The sequence below is a fragment of the Phoenix dactylifera genome, chromosome 5 (genome assembly GCF_051530095.1).
Source record: "Phoenix dactylifera cultivar Ajwa chromosome 5, Ajwa_hap1_PhDact_Kaust_v1.1, whole genome shotgun sequence".
In the NCBI taxonomy this organism is placed as follows: Eukaryota; Viridiplantae; Streptophyta; class Magnoliopsida; order Arecales; family Arecaceae; genus Phoenix; species Phoenix dactylifera.
Window position 1 is genome coordinate 17,016,418 of NC_143194.1, and position 26,834 is coordinate 17,043,251.

The 26,834-nt window shown below is 41.2% G+C and overlaps 1 protein-coding gene across 11 annotated transcripts in view; it reads right to left on the minus strand.

Moving 5' to 3' along the window:
• Window positions 1–26,834, minus strand: part of LOC103695786 (Small GTP-binding protein) — a 117,288-nt gene that overhangs the window by 55,359 nt on the left and 35,095 nt on the right. For all 11 annotated transcript variants that reach the window (XR_005507009.3, XM_039116095.3, XM_039116096.3 and 8 more), the window contains 6 exons: window positions 25,719–25,763; window positions 25,484–25,584; window positions 21,427–21,523; window positions 3,895–3,966; window positions 3,268–3,422; window positions 3,110–3,167 (listed from right to left, as the gene is read on the minus strand). Coding sequence is in view for 10 of the 11 variants with exons in the window: in XM_039116095.3 (XP_038972023.1) it covers window positions 3,110–3,167; window positions 3,268–3,422; window positions 3,895–3,966; window positions 21,427–21,523; window positions 25,484–25,584; window positions 25,719–25,763 (528 nt within the window). In the remaining variant the exon portion in view is untranslated. The remainder of the gene's footprint in view (window positions 1–3,109; window positions 3,168–3,267; window positions 3,423–3,894; window positions 3,967–21,426; window positions 21,524–25,483; window positions 25,585–25,718; window positions 25,764–26,834) is intronic.

A 26,834-nucleotide genomic window follows, 5' to 3' on the forward strand; every position in this document is an offset into this window, starting at 1 on the left:
CCGCCGAACTGGTATCAAGACCCGTACCGGTCGGCAGACGGCTCGGTATGGTACCGGTTCGATACCGTACCGACACACAACATGCTTCAGTTTTGAGTTTAATTAATTGGTAATCAATTTTTTTCAACTTTTTCAATGATTTTAAGTCTAAAAGTACAACATACATACCGATATACAAAATCTCGTCGAGTGGCGATGCCTCTCATAGATATCCGAATCATTAGCATAATCAGAAGGCACATCAGCCCATCCCTCTAACCAAGCGGCGTTGTAGTCTTGTATGTTTATCCCATAAGAAACGCGTTCCAGGTTATAAACACTCTCGAATCTCTCGCTAAAGTACTGGCTTTGAGAAGTATCCTTTGGCTGATAAAATGGCTGTAATGGGGCCCATCTAAATAAAACGACAACAAAATCTAACCTGTAAGATTCTCCGGACTGCGTAGGATAGTAGCCAACGAAAGATGCCTCGAGCGCACCATATACGACTCCATGTATGAGGATCCAGTATACGACGCGGAACCTGATACGTCGATGGATTCTACTCCATGTGTGAGGTCATCTGCAGCTGCATCGTCTCCTCCTGATGTCCTTAAGGAGCCTGTCTTCAATATGAAATCGGATCTTGGCAAGCTCCACCAGATCGTGCACCATAGTCCCTATCATGTGTAGCATGCATAAACTGGAACTCACCGGTAAATCGAATACTACCCGACGGCTGTGTCTAATAAATGGTGGTCTCATATCCTCCACTTCCTTCTCTATCAGCAAATCTATGACCACTAGAATTGCTGCTTCTGGTCTATAAATCTTAGTGAACTGGCTCTTCCACACTCTCCATTGTGGCTATATATGCCTGCTTACCTTTCGTGCCACTCGCTGCCTACTTCCTTCATGCCACTCATTGTCTGCTTACCCTTTGTGCCACTCGTTGCCTGCTTAATCTTCGGGCTCCTTTCTGCCTAGCTATGTTGAAGGATGTATGTCGCCCTCTTGACCGAGTAGACCAGGTAGCATAATGGCCTCATCTAAGCATCTCTCAATTATATCTCTAAGAGGATATCTCGGACAAGGAGTCGTAGCTTCTCTGTAAATATAACTGATCAGCTGAAAAAATGCGTGGAATATTGTTGTCTGTCCATTGCCCTATATCGATTCTAGCCTCGCTGGCTACGAAATTGGCCGGTCATGAAAGCAATCCTCGCTCATCAAGCTCCGGCTTCTGCTGCTAGCCCACAAGCCATCCGATCATAAGATCATCCTCATCAACAAAAGCACTATAGATCGGAGCTGTGTACTTCAGCTCCACTTTCTGCTGAATATACTTCAAACCTAATCTATAGATTGTAGTGAACATATGCACGGTCGTTGAGGCACTTCTGTGCCATACGGTTTCTCTACTTGCTGTGGATAAGGGCGAAGGTGAACCAGTTGCATTCACAGCCACTCGAGTAGACCGTCTATAAAAGAATCCAAATAATTTCTCAAAAAATACATCTAATTTATCTAATACAAAATACTAATTTTAAATATTTTTTATTTATATATATTTTTAATAATTTTTAAATTTAAAAATATGTTTAAATATCATAAATTTAAAAAAATATGTTTTCTACTTCAAAAAATACTTTTGAATTATGTAATATGTACTACTAATTTTTCATAATTTTTGGTATTAATTATCGATTTTTAATTTTTTTTAAAATTAAAAATAATTTTTAAATATAAATATTTTAAAAAATTAATTTCAGTTCAGATCCGTGTAGAAACCAATAATAGATAACACATACATTTTTTAGGCCCATGGGCATACATCAAGGACTACTTATTTCTCAATATTTTTCAAATTTAAGCCTAGGCTACTATGCGCATGATCGCATCAAAACTTTAATAAATGGACACCAAATTTTGCTGAAGAATAGCTTCCATGCCCCTAAATTTGCTTTTATTTTTTTTGAATTTTATTTTTTATATTTTTCTATTTTTTAATCCTAAAATATATTTTTCTTTTTAAAAATTATATATAATCTGAAAAATAAAATTTTTTATATCATCGTATAGACCATCCATAGAGCATGTACACTAGGCCTACTAGAATCACTAGGCCTCGTTCACTCGTCAAGGGCAAGGGCTTGGCTCTTTGGGTCTTGTTATATGTTTTATCAGGTTTGAAGATTAAGACATGTGAGTGCCACCCCCTCTCCTTGATGTTGGGATGGCAGGAAGGCTGGCCCCACATAGAAGTGGGATACCATTTCCCTACTAAGCATTAAATGAGGTACCCATATCCTAGGGTGCAATTCTCTGACATCCCTCTCTTCTCCTAATTTTTTAAAGGACCGGGAGGAGATCGCCTCTTAATTTTGTGACAAAATCCCTCTCTAACTCTCTCCCTCACACTACTCTCTTTTCCTTTTCTTGCTCCCTAAAGCAAGTCAAGCTTTAGATAAACCCTAGCAACAACGTTCTAGTGAAAGAAGCAATTACGAGGTACAACTCAACGTGTGTACCAGGATTGGAAACCATGCATTTGCAATAGGCTCCATCCAATCACATATATCAAGCTTATCTAACTGCTTAATACCCTAACCCTCACATGCTTGATTTCTTGAGAAAATATTAGTATGCCACTATGCACTGTTATTAATCTCTAGGCACCTACACCTTCCTCCACCTGCTCAGCTCAAAAGCAAATAAACCAGACGTTTGAGTAAGAAAATGGTGATAGAGAGATGGTGCTGAAATCTTTGAGAAGTTTGTTTTGTGAGCTGAATATTCTTTTTATGTGTTGTGAATAGTAATCTGACAAACACCAAAGAGAAATTTTGGAGTAGCACAAAAAATATTGAGCCATTCAAAATAAATCCTAGGATTCTAGCCAGCTACCATGCAATTACTTAAGTTGATAGTTTAGGTGATATACTTCTTGATTCTTATGAAATTCAAACTCATGATTAGAATGTAGAAAGATCATAAAGCCATCAACATAACAGCTATCAAAAGATCTGAAATCTTTATAATCAAAAGCAAGGATAAAAAAGAAAAGACTTAAGATTCAAAGAAAAGAGGAACGTGAAGAGATCCAAAGAATGACTAAACACAATCCCACCTTCAGAGCAGCATCATTGAGTTGAAGCTTTTCCAATGCATCACGCAACTCAGGAAATCTATCAAAAATAACAGAAGAAAAGAATAACATGCAAGATATTGTAAATAAGCTAGGTAGTTGCTTAAACAATGAAATCAAATATAGTAAGAGGCCAATACTGATCAGCATCAACAGGGAATAGACCACAAAACACCATGGATCTGGCCTCCTCATATCCTGGCAATGAGCTCTCTGCCCTTCTTCGGAAGTGAGTAATTGTGTCACCAACCCTGGCATCTGCAACTGATCTTATTGAAGCTGAAATATAGCCCACCTGAAATGTTGGTGATTAGCAAGGCCAAGAAACACAATAAATAAATAGAAAGTGCAAGATATGCAGACGGTGCACAGAATCTCAGAGATCAATTTTAAAATGAGAACAAAAGGTATTGCCCGGATATCAAAATTTTAAGCGATAGCCATGGTGAATATCATGAGATCTGGTCAGATGCCAATAAACTATCCTATCAAAAAATGAGTGAAGAAATTAAGTAAATAGCACACACCATGCAAACAAGAACTTGCTATGCAGTTAAGTCATTTATGGATGCCTAAAATCTAATCTACAGAAACATATGAACTAGCAGCAGGCAGAGAAACACTTGTGAAGTAACATAGCATCAATATCCAGAGAATTGATATAATAGCAGGCGTATTTGACATTTTGAAATATTCAAGTATACCTAAAAATATAATAATAGAAAGAAATCAGATTTTCAATCACATTTTGAAATATTCAAGTATACCTCACCAGAATATAGCTCATTTACAGGCAGTTGATTGGGTGACAAGACACCAATTTCATCAGCAACGTAATCCTGATTATGTTGAAAAGCAAAATTAATGTAGCACAGTGACCTTGTAATATTGTTGCAGTTTATATTGAGAAAAATAAACTGAGGGAAAAGTGAAGATCATTTATCAGTTTAACAAAAAAAATAATTTCGCTCCAGTAAAAACTTCCAATAATAGACGATGTACTTAATAACGAATATGCACTGATGGAGTAGTTTCATAAATGTAATATTATCAGCTTTAAAATCCAAATCCAATTAGCATTAAGAAAGAATGTTAATATCTATTGAATATGCATATCATCCTGTTCGAAAATTAATATTCAACAGTATCTTCAAAATTATGCAGAACTTCTTCTCAATATTAAACAATCTGAGGATGGTGTATTACCATCACTCATATATTATAGCCTCATGACTTCTATGCTGAATTCTAGCCATTCATGTATGTTTCTGAGTGCATATTAAAAATCATATTCTGTATGTAGTGTCATTTTGATGGATATCCCTGATGTTTCAGAACTCAAGTTTATATGCTTCAACTATTTTACATGTTTTAGCTGATTTCTGCATCTATATTCTAAGCAAAACGGATTTCTGCAATTTGACAATATAAACAGATCTAAGATGGTTAGCTATTAAACATGCTACTTAGATGCTTGACTCAAGTGCCACCTGTCCAGCATCCTTTAAGTGCTTGAACTTCAGTCTCCAAGAAAGCCAGATAGGACATATGCATAGAAACTAAATATAAAACTCTCCCTAGTTAAAATATAAAAGCAAGTTTACTACTAAACAGGGAGCCTATACCATGTAATGGTTCTGTAGGGCGAGCAATGACCCTATCATATTTTAGGAGATCACTCCCCACATATTCTCCTAAATTTTGAATGTTGAGCTTTGAAATATCGAGATGCATGATGTAACAATAGGGGATGGGTACATTACACACTGTCTAGGATCTAACCTACAAAGAGTATCAGTAGGCACTAATCCTGGAAACAGGCCTGGTGTCAACCCTAAAGGATGAATTTTGATGATTACAAAACACTTGAGATCATGTTGTGTACTAATGACATTGGCCTAATTGTGAAGATTTCTAAGTTAAGAAAAATCAGAAGGAATGAAGCACTGCAAAATCATAAGTTCTTCGCAAACATCTCATTGGACATGTTCCAAAAGAAAATGATCATAATCTAATCCATGGAGATCAGAGATGACTAAAGTTTTCTGTTTGAAAAACTTGAGTCAACACCTAAGCAAAAAGGACAAGTTTAAGTTGATTCTGATAAGTTTTATTCAAAGAACACAGTCAATGAGTCGACCCCTGCAAAACATAAGTCGACCCTTGTGTAGTTTGAAGTAAATAGAAAGTTTTTACCGCCCGAGAGAAGCTTGAAGAGTCGACCCTGGTTCAAAATGAGTCGACCCCCGAAATTGAAGAGTCGACCCTTGCATTTGAAGAGTCGACCCCAGCTCAGTTTAAGCGACAGCCGGAAAATTATGGTATGAGTCGACTCTTGCATTTAAAGAGGCGACTCCTGAAGACGATGAGCCGACCCTTGTGTTTAAAAAGGCGACTCCTAATGAAGATGAGCCGACCCTTAAGAATTAAGAGTCGACCCTTTGAAGATGACACAGCAAAAGCTTTCTCCGCATTTTGAAGTGCCGATCCAGAATGAACATGAGTCGACCCCTGAGTTATATGAGCCGACCCTTGTACTGCTGGGACCACAACGGGAAGCTGTGAACGACTTTTGTCTTCTATCATAGAAAAAGATTCTCATCAGAATGGGAAGAAAGGAATTCAAATCCCGCCGAAGAATTTGTCTATAAATACGAGGGAACCTCAGAATAGAAAACAACAAGGAAAGGGAAAAGATTCTATTGAAAACAAAAGGTTTCCACCGAGAAAAAGAGAAGAAAAGCTCTAACAGTTCATCATCTTCACCAGCACTGTAATCTGAAACTTTCTCTTGTGAGGAGATCAGTCGAAGTTTCTCACTACATCGTGAAGAGCTGTTGTTCGGACATTGGAACATCCTTCCACACCCAACTTGTTCATCGGCTTCAGCTTTTACTTTCATTGATTTATTCTTTATATGCTCTGAAGCTTTAAGTTTTCTAGTTACAGCATTTTTTTAGTTGGATTAATGGCTGCTGTAACAGTTTCATTGATTTGAAACTTGTAAAGGCTCTTCCAAGCCTCGATTGGAAGTTGTTGAATCGGAAATATTCAGCAAGGGAAAAGTTTCTGGTTAGTTAATTTGAAAACCAACTAAGTTGTTTGTGAGCCCGGGAAAACAAACGGTGTAAAGTTTTTGGTTGGTTTATCTGAAAACCAACTGGGTTGTTTGAAAACCCGGGAAAACAAACGGTGTAAAGTTTTTGGTTGGTTTATCTGAAAACCAACTGGGTTGTTTGTGATCCCGGAAAACAAAAGGTTTTCGGTTGGTTGCCTGGAAAAACCAACTGGGTTTTGATTGTGAGCTCGGAAAACAATCAGGCTGTAATCTGCTGGGTTATAGTGAAATCTCAAGCTAGGCTTGAGGAGTGGACGTAGGTGCTGGGAGTGCACCGAACCACTATAAACCTTCGTATTTGTGATTGTGGGTCTTCTCTTCCTTTCCTCTGCATATTCCTGACTGCTTTCCTAACTTTATTCACTATCGTATTTGTGCAATCTTATTTCCGCTGCCGAATCTATAAGATAACAGTAACTCATACTCTCCATACGTTTTAACTTTAATTATTTTTAAAGAGATCCAATTCACCTCCCCTCTTGGGCTGCACCTCTGGGCAACACCTGGACTAGCCCAACACCAATTGGCCTAGGCTGAATTCTAGCCAGGCTTTGCACCAGGTTTTAGGTTGGGTCTCTAACTCTCTATAGGTTCAGGTCAAGCCTGCACCCGAAATTTAAGACACGAAAGGATCCAGGCCATGTTGAGGCAACCATTGGCCAGCCTCAAAGCCCTAACCATATATTATTGTTTTATATTATATACTTTTTATATTTAAAATCCAAGTCATCCATTTTGAATAGATGGATGGGATCTACTATTCCCAAGGAGAAATCCTCACCAACTTTGTTTCCCAAACCTTATCTCATCAACGAAAGCACTATGGATGGGATCTATAAACTTGAGCTCTGCTTCCTCCTGAATACACTTCAGCCTCAACCTCAGATTGTAGTAAATATAAACAAGATCGTTGAGACCAAGGTCCGCTGTACCAACCATACCGACGTACCGGTGGGCATCGGTATCGGTACGGTACCGGTACTATACCGAACCGAACCGGCACTGTACCGGTTCGGCTGGTTCGGGCCAAAAGCCAAAAAAAATTTGAGGTCAGTACGAGCCGGTCGGTACGGGCCGGTACGGGATCTGTACGGCCGGTACCGGGCCGGTACGGCCGATACCGGATCGGTACGGGGCAGTACCGGGTCGGTACCGACTGGTACGAGTTACGAATAGTCGGAACCGAAAAATATAGCTACATCGTACCGGTTCCGTCTGGTACCGATATGTACCGGCCTGTACCGATCCGTACCGATCGGTACGGCAGACCATGGTTGAGACGCTTCTTGTATCAAACGGTTCCTCTGCTTATTGTGGATGAGGGGCTAAGGTGGACTAGTTGCACTCACAGCCACTCGAGAAGACCGTCTGAAAAAGAATCCGGATAGCTAGCTGCTTAAGATTTTTCGCGGAAAGCACAAAATGAATCCACCATTCAGTTGCAAAAATATTGAAAAAAATTATATATAAGATAATACCACATTAGTAATCATCTAATGCCAGGTAAATATCCTCCTGACACAGCAAAAGCTTTCTCCGCATTTTAAAGTGCCGATCCAGAATGAACATGAGTCGACCCCTGAGTTATATGAGCCGACCCTTGTACTGCTGGGACCACAACGGGAAGCTGTGAACTACTTTTGTCTTCTTCTATAACAGAAAAAGATTCTCATCAGAATGGGAAGAAAGAAATTCAAATCCCGCCGAAGAATTTGTCTATAAATACGAGGGAACCTCAGAATAGAAACAACAAGGAAAGGGAAAAGATTCTATTGAAAACAAAAGGTTTCCACCGACAAAAAGAGAAGAAAAGCTTAACAGTTCATCATCTTCACCAGCACTGTAATCTGAAACTTTCTCTTGTGAGGAGATCAGTCGAAGTTTCTCACTACATCGTGAAGAGCTTTGTTCGGACATTGGAACATCCTTCCACACCCAACTTCTTCATCGGCTTCAGCTTTTACTTTCATTGATTTATTCTTTATATGCTCTGAAGCTTTAAGTTTTCTAGTTACAGCATTTTTTTAGTTGGATTAATGGCTGCTGTAACAGTTTCATTGATTTGAAACTTGTAAAGGCTCTTCCAAGCCTCGATTGGAAGTTGTTGAATCGGAAATATTCAGCAAGGGAAAAGTTTCTGGTTAGTTAATTTGAAAACCAACTAAGTTGTTTGTGAGCCCGGGAAAACAAACGGTGTAAAGTTTTTGGTTGGTTTATCTGAAAACCAACTGGGTTGTTTGAAAGTCCGGGAAAACAAACGGTGTAAAGTTTTTGGTTGGTTTATCTAAAAACCAACTGGGTTGTTTGAAAGCTCGGGAAAACAAACAGTGTAAAGTTTTTGGTTGGTTTATCTGAAAACCAACTGGGTTGTTTGTGATCCCGGAAAACAAAAGGTTTTCGGTTGGTTGCCTGGAAAAACCAACTGGGTTTTGATTGTGAGCTCGGAAAACAATCAGGCTGTAATCTGCTGGGTTATAGTGAAATCTCAAGCTAGGCTTGAGGAGTGGACGTAGGTGGTGGGAGTGCACCGAACCACTATAAACCTTCGTATTTGTGATTGTGGGTCTTCTCTTCCTTTCCTCTGCATATTCCTGACTGCTTTCCTAACTTTATTCACTGTCGTATTTGTGCAATCTCATTTCCGCTGCTTCTATAAGATAACAGTAACTCATACTCTCCATACGTTTTAACTTTAATTATTTTTAAAGAGATCCAATTCACCTCCCCTCTTGGGCTGCACCTCTGGGCAACACCTGGACTAGCCCAACACCAATTGGCCTAGGCTGAATTCTAGCCAGGCTTTGCACCAGGTTTTAGGTTGGGTCTCTAACTCTCTATAGGTTCAGGTCAAGCCTGCACCCAAAATTTAAGACACGAAAGGATCCAGGCCATGTTGAGGCAACCATTGGCCAGCCTCAAAGCCCTAACCATATATTATTATTTTATATTATATACTTTTTATATTTAAAATCCAAGTCATCCATTTTGAATAGATGGATGGGATCTACTATTCCCAAGGAGAAATCCTCACCAACTTTGTTTCCCAAACCTTATCTCATCAACGAAAGCACTATGGATGGGATCTATATACTTGAGCTCTACTTCCTCCTGAATACACTTCAGCCTCAACCTCAGATTGTAGTAAATATAAACAAGATCGTTGAGACCAAGGTCCGCTGTACCAACCATACCGACGTACCGGTGGGCATCGGTATCGGTACGGTACCGGTACTATACCAAACCGAACCGGTACTGTACCGGTTCGGCTGGTTCGGGCCAAAAGCCAAAAAAAATTTGAGGTCAGTACGAGCCGGTCGGTACGGGCCGGTACGGGATCGGTACGGCCGGTACCGGGCCGGTACGGCCAATACCGGATCGGTACGGGGCAGTACCGGGTCGGTACCGACTGGTACGAGTTACGAATAGTCGGAACCGAAAAATATAGCTACATCGTACCGGTTCCGTCTGGTACCGATATGTACCGGCCTGTACCGATCCGTACCGATCGGTACGGCAGACCATGGTTGAGACGCTTCTTGTATCAAACGGTTCCTCTGCTTATTGTGGATGAGGGGCTAAGGTGGACTAGTTGCACTCACAGCCACTCGAGAAGACCGTCTGAAAAAGAATCCGGATAGCTAGCTGCTTAAGATTTTTCGCGGAAAGCACAAAATGAATCCACCATTCAGTTGCAAAAATATTGAAAAAAATTATATATAAGATAATACCACATTAGTAATCATCTAATGCCAGGTAAATATCCTCCTGACACAGCAAAAGCTTTCTCCGCATTTTAAAGTGCCGATCCAGAATGAACATGAGTCGACCCCTGAGTTATATGAGCCGACACTTGTACTGCTGGGACCACAACGGGAAGCTGTGAACTACTTTTGTCTTCTTCTATAACAGAAAAAGATTCTCATCAGAATGGAAAGAAAGAAATTCAAATCCCGCCGAAGAATTTGTCTATAAATACGAGGGAACCTCAGAATAGAAACAACAAGGAAAGGGAAAAGATTCTATTGAAAACAAAAGGTTTCCACCGACAAAAAGAGAAGAAAAGCTTAACAGTTCATCATCTTCACCAGCACTGTAATCTGAAACTTTCTCTTGTGAGGAGATCAGTCGAAGTTTCTCACTACATCGTGAAGAGCTTTGTTCGGACATTGGAACATCCTTCCACACCCAACTTCTTCATCGGCTTCAGCTTTTACTTTCATTGATTTATTCTTTATATGCTCTGAAGCTTTAAGTTTTCTAGTTACAGCATTTTTTTAGTTGGATTAATGGCTGCTGTAACAGTTTCATTGATTTGAAACTTGTAAAGGCTCTTCCAAGCCTCGATTGGAAGTTGTTGAATCGGAAATATTCAGCAAGGGAAAAGTTTCTGGTTAGTTAATTTGAAAACCAACTAAGTTGTTTGTGAGCCCAGGAAAACAAACGGTGTAAAGTTTTTGGTTGGTTTATCTGAAAACCAACTGGGTTGTTTGAAAGTCCGGGAAAACAAACGGTGTAAAGTTTTTGGTTGGTTTATCTAAAAACCAACTGGGTTGTTTGAAAGCTCGGGAAAACAAACAGTGTAAAGTTTTTGGTTGGTTTATCTGAAAACCAACTGGGTTGTTTGTGATCCCGAAAAACAAAAGATTTTCGGTTGGTTGCCAGGAAAAACCAACTGGGTTTTGATTGTGAGCTCGGAAAACAATCAGGCTGTAATCTGCTGGGTTATAGTGAAATCTCAAGCTAGGCTTGAGGAGTGGACGTAGGTGCTGGGAGTGCACCGAACCACTATAAACCTTCGTATTTGTGATTGTGGGTCTTCTCTTCCTTTCCTCTGCATATTCCTGACTGCTTTCCTAACTTTATTCACTGTCGTATTTGTGCAATCTTATTTCCGCTGCTTCTATAAGATAACAGTAACTCATACTCTCCATACGTTTTAACTTTAATTATTTTTAAAGAGATCCAATTCACCTCCCCTCTTGGGCTGCACCTCTGGGCAACACCTGGACTAGCCCAACACCAATTGGCCTAGGCTGAATTCTAGCCAGGCTTTGCACCAGGTTTTAGGTTGGGTCTCTAACTCTCTATAGGTTCAGGTCAAGCCTGCACCCAAAATTTAAGACACGAAAGGATCCAGGCCATGTTGAGGCAACCATTGGCCAGCCTCAAAGCCCTAACCATATATTATTATTTTATATTATATACTTTTTATATTTAAAATCCAAGTCATCCATTTTGAATAGATGGATGGGATCTACTATTCCCAAGGAGAAATCCTCACCAACTTTGTTTCCCAAACCTTATCTCATCAACGAAGCACTATGGATGGGATCTATATACTTGAGCTCTACTTCCTCCTGAATACACTTCAGCCTCAACCTCAGATTGTAGTAAATATAAACAAGATCGTTGAGACCAAGGTCCGCTGTACCAACCATACCGACGTACCGGTGGGCATCGGTATCGGTACGGTACCGGTACTATACCAAACCGAACCGGTACTGTACCGGTTCGGCTGGTTCGGGCCAAAAGCCAAAAAAAATTTGAGGTCAGTACGAGCCGGTCGGTACGGGCCGGTACGGGATCGGTACGGCCGATACCGGATCGGTACGGGGCAATACCGGGTCGGTACCGACTGGTACGAGTTATGAATAGTCGGAACCGAAAAATATAGCTACATCGTACCGGTTCCGTCTGGTACCGATATGTACCGGCCTGTACCGATCGGTACGGCAGACCATGGTTGAGACGCTTCTTGTATCAAACGGTTCCTCTGCTTATTGTGGATGAGGGGCTAAGGTGGACTAGTTGCACTCACAGCCACTCGAGAAGACCGTCTGAAAAAGAATCCGGATAGCTAGCTGCTTAAGATTTTTCGCGGAAAGCACAAAATGAATCCACCATTCAGTTGCAAAAATATTGAAAAAAATTATATATAAGATAATACCACATTAGTAATCATCTAATGCCAGGTAAATATCCTCCTGACACAGCAAAAGCTTTCTCCGCATTTTGAAGTGCCGATCCAGAATGAACATGAGTCGACCCCTGAGTTATATGAGCCGACCCTTGTACTGCTGGGACCACAACGGGAAGCTGTGAACTACTTTTGTCTTCTTCTATAACAGAAAAAGATTCTCATCAGAATGGGAAGAAAGAAATTCAAATCCCGCCGAAGAATTTGTCTATAAATACGAGGGAACCTCAGAATAGAAACAACAAGGAAAGGGAAAAGATTCTATTGAAAACAAAAGGTTTCCACCGAGAAAAAGAGAAGAAAAGCTTAACAGTTCATCATCTTCACCAGCACTGTAATCTGAAACTTTCTCTTGTGAGGAGATCAGTCGAAGTTTCTCACTACATCGTGAAGAGCTTTGTTCGGACATTGGAACATCCTTCCACACCCAACTTCTTCATCGGCTTCAGCTTTTACTTTCATTGATTTATTCTTTATATGCTCTGAAGCTTTAAGTTTTCTAGTTACAGCATTTTTTTAGTTGGATTAATGGCTGCTGTAACAGTTTCATTGATTTGAAACTTGTAAAGGCTCTTCCAAGCCTCGATTGGAAGTTGTTGAATCGGAAATATTCAGCAAGGGAAAAGTTTCTGGTTAGTTAATTTGAAAACCAACTAAGTTGTTTGCGAGCCCGGGAAAACAAACGGTGTAAAGTTTTTGGTTGGTTTATCTGAAAACCAACTGGGTTGTTTGAAAGTCCGGGAAAACAAACGGTGTAAAGTTTTTGGTTGGTTTATCTAAAAACCAACTGGGTTGTTTGAAAGCTCGGAAAAACAAACAGTGTAAAGTTTTTGGTTGGTTTATCTGAAAACCAACTGGGTTGTTTGTGATCCCGGAAAACAAAAGGTTTTCGGTTGGTTGCCTGGAAAAACCAACTGGGTTTTGATTGTGAGCTCGGAAAACAATCAAGCTGTAATCTGCTGGGTTATAGTGAAATCTCAAGCTAGGCTTGAGGAGTGGACGTAGGTGCTGGGAGTGCACCGAACCACTATAAACCTTCGTATTTGTGATTGTGGGTCTTCTCTTCCTTTCCTCTGCATATTCCTGACTGCTTTCCTAACTTTATTCACTGTCGTATTTGTGCAATCTTATTTCCGCTGCCGAATCTATAAGATAACAGTAACTCATACTCTCCATACGTTTTAACTTTAATTATTTTTAAAGAGATCCAATTCACCTCCCCTCTTGGGCTGCACCTCTGGGCAACACCTGGACTAGCCCAACACCAATTCGCCTAGGCTGAATTCTAGCCAGGCTTTGCACCAGGTTTTAGGCTGGGTCTCTAACTCTCTATAGGTTCAGGTCAAGCCTGCACCCGAAATTTAAGACACGAAAGGATCCAGGCCATGTTGAGGCAACCATTGGCCAGCCTCAAAGCCCTAACCATATATTATTGTTTTATATTATATCCTTTTTATATTTAAAATCCAAGTCATCCATTTTGAATAGATGGATGGGATCTACTATTCCCAAGGAGAAATCCTCACCAACTTTGTTTCCCAAACCTTATCTCATCAACGAAAGCACTATGGATGGGATCTATATACTTGAGCTCTACGTCCTCTTGAATACACTTCAGCCTCAACCTCAGATTGTAGTAAATATAAACAAGATCGTTGAGACCAAGGTCCGCTGTACCAACCAAGGTCCGCCGTACCGGTACCGGTCGGCGTACCGGTGGCGGCCCGGACCGGTACGAAATCGGTCCCGTACCGGTGGCGTACCGATCCGAACCGGTCCCGTACCGGTCCGAACCGGTCCCGTACCGGTCCGCACCAATCCCGTACCTGTCCGAACCGGTCCTGTACCGGTTCCGTACCGGTTTTTCAACAATAAACTACCGGTACCGGTTTTCATGCTGATCCGGTACCGGTCCCAGGCCGGACCGGTACGGACCGGTACGGCAGACCATGGTACCAACCATACCGACGTACCGGTGGGCATCGGTATCGGTACGGTACCGGTACTATACCGAACCGAACCGGTACTGTACCGGTTCGGCTGGTTCGGGCCAAAAGCCAAAAAAAAATTTGAGGTCAGTACGAGCCGGTCGGTACGGGCCGGTACGGGATCGGTACGGCCGGTACCAGGTCGGTACGGCCGATACCGGGTCGGTACGGGGCAGTACCGGGTCGGTACCGACCGGTACGAGTTACGAATAGTCAGAACCGAAAAATATAGCTACATCGTACCGGTTCCGTCTGGTACCGATATGTACCGGCCTGTACCGATCCGTATCGATCGGTACGGCAGACCATGGTTGAGACGCTTCTTGTATCAAACGGTTCCTCTGCTTATTGTGGATGAGGGGCTAAGGTGGACTAGTTGCACTCACAGCCACTCGAGAAGACCGTCTGAAAAAGAATCCGGATTGCTAGCTGCTTAAGATTTTTCGCGGAAAGCACAAAATGAATCCACCATCCAGTTGCAAAAATATTGAAAAAAATTATATATAAGATAATACCATATTAGTAATCATCTAATGCCAGGTAAATGTCCTCCTGATGTCAACATACCTGGATTGATACTTTTCTTACTTACGACAGCTGTCGATACTCTAAAGTTGTCGCTGCCCTCTCTAAATATTTTGGTCTGTGAAAAAAAATTGGTTTGTACTATGTTAATAATACAAGATACCACTTAACTTATACATGTCATTTAAGTTAACTTACCTCTTCTATACATAGGGCCACGACTTCAAGATCTGGCTCCATCTTGTAAATCACATTACAGAGAGCGACCAGAATTTCGTCATCCATATCGATTCCAAGCAAGGTACCGGTGTACCGGTGAAGACCGGTTCCGATACGGTACGGTTCGGTACCGATACCGAACCGATCGAGATAGAAAAAAAATGCGTCCAACGCACGCTCGCGCGCATGTGCCTGCACGCCCGCGCGTTACTAAATGCCACTTTGTGCGGCATTTAAAGCCCACGCAGGGCAGGCCGCGTAGGCTCGCAACCCCGCGCGGCGAGCCCGCGCGGGAAATCGAGGCAGCGTGGGGAACCACGTGCGGGGGCGGTTCCCTGTGAGCGAGCGCGAGCAGGCTTGCGGTTCCCCACTCGGCCCCGCGCACGGGGTTTTTTTTTCCTTTATTTTTTTCCTCCCCTTCTTTCCGAACCCTCCTTCCCCTCTCTCCTCTCTTCTCCCCTCTTTCCCGATTCTCCCCATTCTCCCGCGAGCAAGGAAGGAAGAGAGGTCCCGCCCGCGAGCAAGGAAGAGAGGTCCTCCTTTTCCCGGTACTTGCCTTCTCTTCTTCCCCGCTTCTTCTTCTCTTCTTTCTTCCTCTTCTTCCTCCTCTTCTTCCCCACTTCTACCGGTGTCGGTCGCACCGATTTCGGTTCAGTACCAATTTTCCCAGCCGAACCGTACCGGTAGCTGTCGGCACCGAATTGAAACAGCCTGAACCGACCGGTTCCGGTCGGTTCGACAAACCTTGACTCCAAGTATACTGTACTAGAACCGAGGGTTCAGGTAGTATGCTGCACATAGAATCTGTTATTGTCTCAGTAATATTATACAAGTACAAGAGCAGTCTAATTTTTAATGTTCTTTATTACCTGCTAGTCGATCAATGATTCCATCTGGTAGTCCCACCGTCGCTCAATGATGTCGATGTACTTCTAAGCATGCGTCGGATCTGTTCAATGATATGAGTTTTTGCCCTCTTCATCATGTGATATAGGAAGCCCATCTAGGGGTACCTCTCGTTGTCCACGGCCCGAAGCACTTCATACCATGGTCTAATAGCATTCACATCACAGTAGCCTGCTGCCAGAATGTCTGCCTCGTCACCAAGTCCTCAACACTGCTCCCTTCAGTGCCGGCCCACGCATATCTACTTTTATGCCACTCGAAACTGACAAACATCTGAGTAGGATTGCTTTATTCTCAAGAATGCTACTTATTTCTCAATTTTTTTCAAATTTAGGCCTAGGCCACTATACGCATGATCGCATCAAAACTTAAATAAATGGACGCCAAATTTTTATGGAGAGTAGCTTGCATGCCCCTCAATACGTTTCTAATTTTACAGTTTTTTTAATTTTTATTTATTTAATTTTTTTATTTTTTATTCTAAATATATTTTTAATTTTTAAAAATTATATATAATCCAAAAATTAAAAATTTTTATGTCAGCGTGTAGATCGTCTAAGGATCTACAACATACAAAAAATAAGCCCAAATCAAAAATTTTGGCATGATCTCTTCTTATTTTGCAATTTTTGAGCTATTTTTTCAAGCCCAAAAATGAGTCGACCCCAGAGTTATATGAGTCGACCCTTGTACTGCTGGGACCACAACGAGAAGCGGTGAACGACTTTTGTCTTCTTCTGTAACAGAAAAAGATTCTCATCAGAATGGGAAGAAAGAAATTCAAATTCCGCCAAAGAATTTGTCTATAAATACGAGGGAACCTCAGAATGGAAACAAGGAAAGAAAAAAGATTCTATTGAAAACAAAAGGTTTCCACTGAGAAAAAGAAAAGAAAAGCTTAACAGTTCATCATCCTCACCAGCATTGTAATCTGAAACTTTCTCTTGTGAGATCAGTCGAAGTTTCTCACTGCATCGTGAAGAGCTGCTGTTCGGACATTGGAACATCCTTCCACAGCCAACTTCTTCATCGGCTTCAGCTTTTACTTTCATTGATTTATTCTTTATATGCTCTGAAGCTTTAAGTTTTCAAGTTACAACATTCTTTTAGTTGGATTAATTGCTGCTGTAACAGTTTCATTGATTTGAAACTTGTAAAGGCTCTTCCAAGCCTCGATTGGAAGTTGCTGAATCGGAAATATTCAGCAAGGGAAAAGTTTCTGGTTGGTTTATCTGAAAACCAACTAGGTTGTTTGTGAGCCCGGGAAAACAAATGATGTAAAGTTTTTGGTTGGTTTATCTGAAAACCAACTAGGTTGTTTGTGAGCTCGGTAAAACAAATGGTGTAAAGTTTTTGGTTGGTTTATCTGAAAACCAACTGGATTGTTTGTGATCCCGAAAAACAAAAGGTTTTTGGTTGGTTGCCTGGAAAAACCAACTGCGTTTTGATTGTGAGCCCGAAAAACAATCAGTCTGTAATCTGCTGGGTTATAGTGAAATCTCAAGCTAGGCTTAAGGAGTGGACTTAGGTGCTGGGAGTGCACCGAACTACTATAAACCTTGGTGTTTGTGATTGTGGTTCTTCTCTTCCTTTCCTCTGCATATTCCTAACTGCTTTCCTAACTTTTATCACTGTCGTATTTGTGCAATCTTATTTCCGCTGCTGAATCTATAAGATAACAGTAACTCATACTCTCCATACATTTTAACTTTAATTATTTTTAAAGAGACCCAATTCACCCCCCCTCTTGGGCTGCACCTCTGGGCAACACCTGGACTAGCCCAACACCAATTGGCCTAGGCTGAATTCTAGCCAGGCTTTGCACCAGGTTTTAGGCTGGGTCTCTAACTCTCTATAGGTTAAGGTCAAGCCTGCACCCGAAATTTAAGACACGAAAGGATCCAGGCCATCTTGAGGCAACCATTGGCCAGCCTCAAAGCCCTAACCATATATTATTGTTTTATATTATATACTTTTTATATTTAAAATCCAAGTCATCCATTTTGAATAGATGGATGGGATCTACTATTCCCAAGGAGAAATCCTCACCAACTTTGTTTTCCAAACCTTATCTCATCAACGAAAGCACTATGGATGCGATCCATATACTTGAGCTCTACTTCCTCCTGAATGCACTTCAGCCTCAACCTCAGATTGTAGTAAATATAAACAAGATTGTTGAGAGTAAGGTACGCAGTACCGACTGTACCGACATACCGGTGGGCATCGGTACCGGTACGGTACCGAACCAAACCGAGCCGAACCGGTACGGTACCAATGGGGCTAAAACCCAAAAAAAATTGAAGCCGGTACGGACTGGTCGGTTCGGGTTGGTACCGATTCGGTTCGGGCCGGTATGCGGTCGGTTCGCGTCGATACCGATCGGTACGCACCGGTACCGGTCGGTTCGGGCCGGTACCGGTCAGTACGGTTCGGTACCGAATTATGTAGCTGTACCGTACCGGTAGGATCCGGTACCGGTATGTACCGGCCGGTACCGACACGTACCGACCGATACGGCAGACCATGGTTAAGACGCTTCTATGTCAAACGGTTCCTCTGCTTATTATGGATAAGGGGCTAAGGTGGACTAGTTGCACTCAGCCATTCGAGAAGACCGTCTGAAAAAGGATCCGGATAGCTAGCTGCTTAAGATTTTTCACGGACACCACAAAATGAATCCACAATTCAGTTGCAAAAATATTGAAAAAAATTATATATAAGATAATACCATATTAGTAATCATCTAATGCCAGGTAAATGTCCTGAGGTCAACATACCTGGATTGATACTTTTCTTACTTACGACAACTGTCGATACTCTAAAGTTGTCGCTGCCCTCTCTAAATATTTTGGTCTGTGAAAAAAAATCGTTTTGTACTATGTTAATAATACAAGATACCACTTAACTTATACATGTCATTTAAGTTAACTTACCTCTTCTATACATAGGGCCACGACTTCCAGATCTGGCTCCATCTTGTAAATCACATTACGGAGAGCAACCAGAATTTCGTCATCCATATCGATTCCAAGCAAGGTACCGGTGTACCGGTGAAGACCGGTTCCGATACGGTACGGTTCGGTACCGGTACCAAACCGGTCGAGATAGGAAAAGAAACGCGTCCGACGCGCGCTCGCGCGCACGTGCCTGCACGCCCGCGCGTTACTAAATGCCACTTTGTGCGGCATTTAAAGCCCACGCAGGGCAGCCCGCGTAGGCTCGCAGCCCCACGCAGCGAGCCCGCACGGGAAATCGAGGCAGCGTGGGGAACCACGTGCGGGGGCGGTTCCCTGTGAGCGAGCGCGAGCAGGCTTGCGGTTCCCCACTTGGCCCCGCGCATGGGGTTTTTTTTCCTTTATTTTTTTCCTCCCCTTCTTTCCGAACCCTCCTTCCCCTCTCTCTTCTCTTCTCCTCTCTTTCCCGGTTCCCCCCATTCTCCCGCGAGCAAGAAAGGAAGAGAGGTCCCGCCCGCGAGCAAGGAAGAGAGGCCTCCTTTTCCCGGTACTTGCCTTCTCTTCTTCCCCGCTTCTTCTCTTCTTTCTTCCTCTTCTTCCCCACTTCTACCAGTGTCGATCGCACCGGTTTCAGTTCAGTACCAATTTTCACAGCCGAACTGTATCGGTAGTTGTCGGCACCGGATCGGTACAGCCTAAACCGACCGATTCCGGTCGGTTCGACAGACCTTGACTCCAAGTATACTGTACTAGAACCGAGGGTTCAGGTAGTATGCTGCACATAGAGTCTGTTATTGTCTCAATAAAATTATATAAGTACAAGAGCAGTCTAATTTTTAATGTTCTTTATTACCTGCTAGTCGATCAATGATTCCATCTGGTAGTCCCACCATCGCTCAATGATGTTGATGTACTTCTAGGCATGCGTTGGATCTGTCTCAATGATCTGAGTTTTTGCCCTCTTCATCATGTGATATAGAAAGCCCATCTAGGGGTACCTCTCGTTGTCCATGGCCCGAAGCACTTCATACAATGGTCTAATAGCATTCACTGTCACAATAGCCTGCTGCCAGAATGTCTGCCTCGTCACCAAGTCCTCAACACTGCTCCCTTCAGTGCCGGCCTATGCATATCTACTTTTATGCCACTCGAAACTGACAAACATCTAAGTAGGATTGGTTTATTCTCAAGAATGCTACTTATTTCTCAATTTTTTTCAAATTTAGGCCTAGGCCACTATGCGCATGATCGCATCTAAACTTAATTGAATGGACACCAAATTTTTATGGAGAGTAGCTTGCATGCCCCTCAATACGTTTCTAATTTTACAGTTTTTTTTAATTTTTATTTATTTAAATTTTTTTATTTTTTATTCTAAATATATTTTTAATTTTTAAAAATTATATATAATCCAAAAATTAAAAAATTTTATGTCAGCGTATAGATCGTCTAAGGATCTACAACATACAAAAAATAAGCCCAAATTGAAAATTTTGGCATGATCTCTTCTTATTTTGCAATTTTTGAGCTATTTTTTCAAGCCCAAAAAAAGAGGAAATGAGGTAGGGAAGAGGAAGCACACCTATTTAGCCTTGGATCTTTCTTCTGATAGCCTGAATCAGTGTTATTTTTGGAGTATTTGGGAGGAGGAAGCGGCCGAGACAGCAAATAGCTTTCAAAATGCTGTTGGGAAGGCCGAAGTCTATAGTGTAATCTACAGTGTCAACCCAATTTGGAACCGGGTTGACTCAGTGCACCGAACCGACTGATTCCAGCCAGTTCCGGCAGGTTCGGGCACTTATCGGCCAGTTCCGGTAGGTAGGGACCGGTTCTGGCCGGAACCGGTCGGTAAGGGACCGGTTCCGGCTTGTTCTATATGGGTTTTGGCCGGTATGGGGCCAGAACCGAAAGTAATAGGTGAACCGACCCGGTTTCGCACTGAGTCGATTCGACACTGCTGAACCGAGCCGACCCGATTCAGCAGTCCTTGCTTTCTTCGTTATTGGTAATAGTTCTTTACTTATTTGGGTAGAATTTATCTATTCCATACAAATCTAGTCCCAAACATTACAGAATAAATATAGTGTTGAGTCTTTGAAACGACAATTGGTATCTTTACAACCTAAGCTAAAGCTGGTTTCTTTCTGCCCATTCCTATCACAACAAGATGGACTTTGCCTAGGATGAGAATGGACTAGCTATGAAATAGTCGATGCAATTTGTTTTACCTATTTCTCCAGGAAATTTATGAATGTCAGCTTCTTCCTAATGGGTTTCACTATAAATAACAATAACATAATATGATAACAGTATTCCAGATTCTTAACCTCTTTCAAACAAGAGCAAGAAACATCAAATTATTCCTACACGTTTCTAGATACCTTTGCAGTGCATTTTTTTCTTATCCATTCAATTTAATACGACAAAGGAAAGTGTCACTTGTTGACTTTTGTTTTCTTTACAAGCAAAGCAACAATAAATTTAAGTGCAAGCTATACCTAATAATTTGATACGAAAGTTTTTGTAAGTATTTATCCATATGATTTGACTTCTTTATTTGCTAATATGAATATGAAATAAAAAAGATAGAAAATATTGGGAATTTCTACCTTCCCACTAGCCATGAAATATATCCTGTCACCTTTCTTTATAGTTCCATCAACAATCCGAAAATAAACAATTACACCTTTGTATGGATCATAGTAGCTACAATTCAAATATATGTATTAGAGTCAATCATCGAGATATTTTCTAAGACAATGAATGAAAGACTTGACATGTTCATATTATCACAACACCAAAAAAATGTTAATAGAAATCCTATGTAACACCAATGAAAATATGAACTCTATGGTCATGAATAAAGTGTTAACATGATAGACAAATGCATGCCACAGTTACAAGTGCAGAAATGTATGTAGATAAGTATAGATTCATCATACATGTAGATGTAAGCATGCATGCATGAAATTCTATTATGCTTTTTGGTTGCAGCAAGGTAATGCAGTGTCGTTTGCACTTTAATGGTAAGGCTAATGCCAAAGAAATATTGTTAATTTGATTTGCATCTATCAACATACAGTCCATATGAGACTTGAGAATTCCAGTAACCTTGTATTTGTCTTTTCTAGTTATGTGGCATATTTCTTGTAAAACTTATATTAAAAATTAAAGCAAAATTCCCAAGTAATTACATGATACCATAATAAATTTTTATAATGCATCACTTTGTAGATTTTGAGCCACTATGATTTTAAGATAAGCAAAATCATAATAAGAAACCAGAGATATATGTCAATGATTAAACATTGCTAAGATTTAGCTAGACTAGTTGCATAAATTAACTTAATCAAAAATCCCATGTTAACTTACAAGAACATGAATATGGGGTACACTACCACACAATACAAATACTTGATAGGGCAAACCTTGAAAAGATCATAATATGGAGCTGGGATACACCAGTGAATATATATCTATTTCGTACATTTATACAAGTATACATATATACACAAATATATATACATATTTATGAGTGCAACAAAAAGCATCCATAAAGCAAATTAGGCTATCAAAATGACAAAGTCCAGTTTATATGATAGCATCAACTTCTACAAGCTCATTATTTAGTCTATTTTATGAATATAAAGAAGGTCCATAAAGCCTGATAGACTACCAAAATAAAACGGTACAGTTTATAACTTTATATTATAGCATCAACTTCCATAAGCTCATCATTGAATCACCATTCAAATACAAACACCCTAATCCATACTGCGAAGATTAAAATTGAAATCATAGACTACAAATTTGACAATTTATAGTTAAGAGTTTAGCATTAGAAGAAGAAAGAAAACACTCTCTCTATCATTTCTAGAGGCATCGGGGAAGTCAATTGAGTGTATCCAGAAAACATCCTAATATTTTTTTAAAATTTTGAAAACAGGATACTTTACACAAGTATCGGACATGTGTCTGAGAAGGATTCAGTATCAACACCTGATACACAAGATGTGAGCCAACCAACCATAAAAGGCACCAAGTGAACTTGTATCACACATAGGCACTACACATGCAAATGAATGTTTTTCATTACCCACCTATGTTCCCAACCAAGTTCTCCTCTACCGATAGTGGGACCTATACCAGTCGGCAGCGGTACCGAATGGTATCGGTTTGGTACCATACTGACACTCAGTACACCATGGCATATCACTAACCTGACTAGTATGCCATTTTGATTATTCTTTTTGCTTTTTCAATTTTTTTCTTTTCTCAATTTTTCTGGATTTGCACATAAAAATTTTATTGATTCTTTTGTCCAATTTGGGGTTTTAACCTTATTTTGATATCTTTCTATCATGAAATGGATCTATAACCTCTCCAGGCAACGTATTTATAGGTAAAAATGCATACAATACAGCAATTGAATTGATTTTAATGTATTTAAAGCAAGATACTCCATATTAGTATCGGGCCCCGTACTGGTGTCGCACTATCACTGTGTCAGGACGGTATGGGGCCGGTTCGGCATACGAAGTGTCGGTATGTCCCCCATACTGTATACAAGTATCGAGCCAGTATGCTATGGTATTGCCCCATACCGCCCGATTCGGTACGGTACGATGAACCTTGATTTAAAATATAAATACATATCGACATCTAAAGTCTAGTGAAGTGTCAATGTGACTCATAGATATTGGGATCATAAGAACACTCTAGAAGAGCATCCCACCAACTCTGCAAGAGATCCATATTGCGATAGGCCTCGATAATCCTTCCATGGTCCACTAGATAGCTACCCTAAGAGGAGTCATCTATTTGATTCTGAGACTAGGCTAGCCACTAAAAGATGGTTGTCTGTGAAATATAGTAATTACTCGAGTACAATGCCTCAGACGATCCATATGCATACAAGTCATAGACTGTCGGTATGGAATAGGATCTGGCATGCAAATCGGAACCAGATATGTCTAGGGACCCTACTCTACATGAAGTGTAATCTGTCTAGGAACCCTATCTCCTATATGCAATAGTGTCCTCACAGGCTCTACCAAGTCGTGCACCATAGTCCCTATCCTATATGGCATGAGTAAACAAAGATTCATTGGTAAATCGAAAACCATTCTAAAACTATAAGTCATAAACTATGGTGCTTTATGCCCCGCTTTCTCCCAAGCCACCAGATGCACCAGCATATGAACTATCATTGCTAGTATCGAATGATAATCTAGGCAGCCAGTCATCAAATGGCTCGTTGGTCTCTGAATCTGAGTGAATGGGTTCCTCTTCGAATCTCCCCAAAAACATGGTTTGACTATATAAATCAGAAACATACTAGGTGTGTGTGTGCGCGCGTGCATGTGTGTTATGTATTTGTGTGTGCATGTATGTATGTAACCATGCAATTCCCCTTTCTCACAAATATCTAATCACTAGTGACTAGCACAAATAACATCGCCAAAACCCAGTGTCTGCCGAGCCGACCGAATGGGTGTGCCAGTAGGCTCCGATACCGGTTTGGAACCGGTTGGAACCGTTGCCGAACCAAACACCCCCCCCCCCCAAAAAAAAAAAAACCGACACGTGCGGGGACGCGCCCCCTCGTGGGCTCGCTGCCTAGCGTGAGGAACCGCGCGCGGGCGTGGGGAAATAGCGCGAGCGCGGGGAACCGCGCGGGAGTGAGGTCCTTGCGCGTGGAATCACGCGCGGGCACGAGCGATTCCCCGCTCGCGCCCGCATGGGGGTGCTGCCCCGCGCGCGGAAAGGATTTTTTTTTCTTTTCTTTGTTTTCCCCTTCCCTTCTTCTTCCTCCTTCCCGAGCTATCTCCTCTTCTTTCTTCCCCTCTCTCCTCCTCTCTTCTCCTTCCTTCTCCCGCGAGCAAGGAAGGAACTGCTGGGAGGGCCGCGCGTGCGTCGAGGTACTCGGGAGGGGGTTGGCCCGAGGTACGTCGAACCGTCTTCTTCTTCTCTTCTTCTTCTCCTCTTTCTCTTCTTTCTTCCTCTTCTTTCCTCTTCTAAGCTTTCTCTTCTTTCTTCTTCTCTGCTCGGTTCCGGCCCTGAACCATTTGATGTGGCTGTACCGTACCGCTGAAGGTAGGTACCGGTACGGTACGTGCTGAACCGGCCAGTACGTGCCGGTTCAGCAGACCAGCCAAAACCATTATTGGAGCATATAAATCAGAAAATTAAGTTCGTTATTAAACATGTACTGTATGTATGTGTGTCAGTGTGTGTGTTATTTTCTGATTGTATTTTTAGGTTCTAAAGAACCACAATTTAGAAGTGGGTAGTCCTCGCAGAATACTGATTTGTCTGCATTTTAAGTCAAAAAATTAGTTTGTCGGTATATTACATGAAGCCAAAAAATCTTACCAAGTTTTTGATTTAAATCTTCTGCAGATAAGGTTAAAGTTTTTAAAACATTTATTTCCTCAAGCATTTTCACAGAATGTGTTGTGTCAGATTTTTTATATGAGCTGGAGATAGTAATGTATTTTCTGGAAACTAAAGAACAGTTCAAGAAGTGAGATAATAACATCTTTAGCAAGCAATCAAGCATGTAATATGATGGTAACAAGAAGAAAAAAAAATGAAAAGAATGCATCGAAATGTTTGTGAAAAGAAGGAACATGCATCAAGAGGCCTCAGAATTTTGCATGGTACCTATCAAATATAAGAGCTCTAAGAGGACTTCCAGCAGTATCCTTAGGGGGAGGAATCCTTGTGATTATAGCATTGAGAATGTCAGTTATACCTATTCCCTCCTACAATATAGGAAAAACAACCAAGAATGAATATGTCTCCTAATTTCCATTTTAAAAAAGAAATGGTTCACATACTGTGTCCAACATAAATTTCATATGCTCAAACAAAGAAAACAAGATACCAAGACACTAACCTTAGCTGAACAATGAATTGCATCGCTGCAATCTAATCCAATAATCTGCAGAAAAATGACACAATCAGGTCCTCAAAAGATTAAATAGCATGTAATTAAAAAGTAGGTAATAGTTATCGTTGATGTGTAATATCTGGATTCCAACTTTTCTTACTTATGACAGCTGCGGAGACTCTAAAACTGTCAATGCCCTCTCTAAATATTTTAGTCTACGAAAAAAAACCGTTGTAATATGTTAACAATTCAACATATCAGTTTATTTACACATATCACTTAAGTTAACTTATCTTTTCTAGATATAGGGCCGGGACTTCTAGATCAGGCTCCATCTTGTAAATCACATTACACAGAGCAGTCAGACGTTCGTCATTTATATCGATTCTAGGTATGGTGTACTGAAACCTCGGATTCAGATAGTATGCTACAAATAGAGTTCATAATTGTCTAAGTAAAATTGTACAAGTATAGGAGCAGTCTAATTTTCAATGTTCTTGCCTACCTGCTAGATGTAAGTCCCTATCCAATGGTTTAATAGCCTTAACTATCTTCTCAGCCCGCTGCCAGAGTATCTGCCTCGTCACCAAATTCTCGACTGTGTCGGCCCTTGCAAATCTACTTTCTTGCCACTCGAAACACAAACATCTGACGTATGGTGACTTTCTTCTAAAAAAGCTACCAAGCGCAATGTAGTTAGTAGCAAACCGTGTCACTCCTGGTCTCAAAATCTATTCCCTATATACCTCCCCATCAGTGATAAGGCTGATTCCCCACGGAACTGGCCGGTTCGGACTGAGTTCGGGCAGTTCGCGACTAGTTCCGGCCGGTTTCTGTTGGTTCGAAACCAGTTCCAGCTGGTTCGGAGCTGATTCCGAAAAAAGAGATGAACCGATCTGGTGCCCCACCAGGTCGGCTTGGTACGGGTCGAACCAAGTGATTTGGCCTGGTTCGGCGGATCTTGGGTTGTAGCAAACTATTTGGTTTTTGGTAAGTAACAGTTTTGATATTGCACTTTCTTCAAAGAATTTTGGAGAGTCTTGCAACTAAATCCTAGAACGAGTTGGGTCATGACATGTCTTCCTTAAAATCTATGCGCTTTCTCAAGACCTTTCCTTTGTA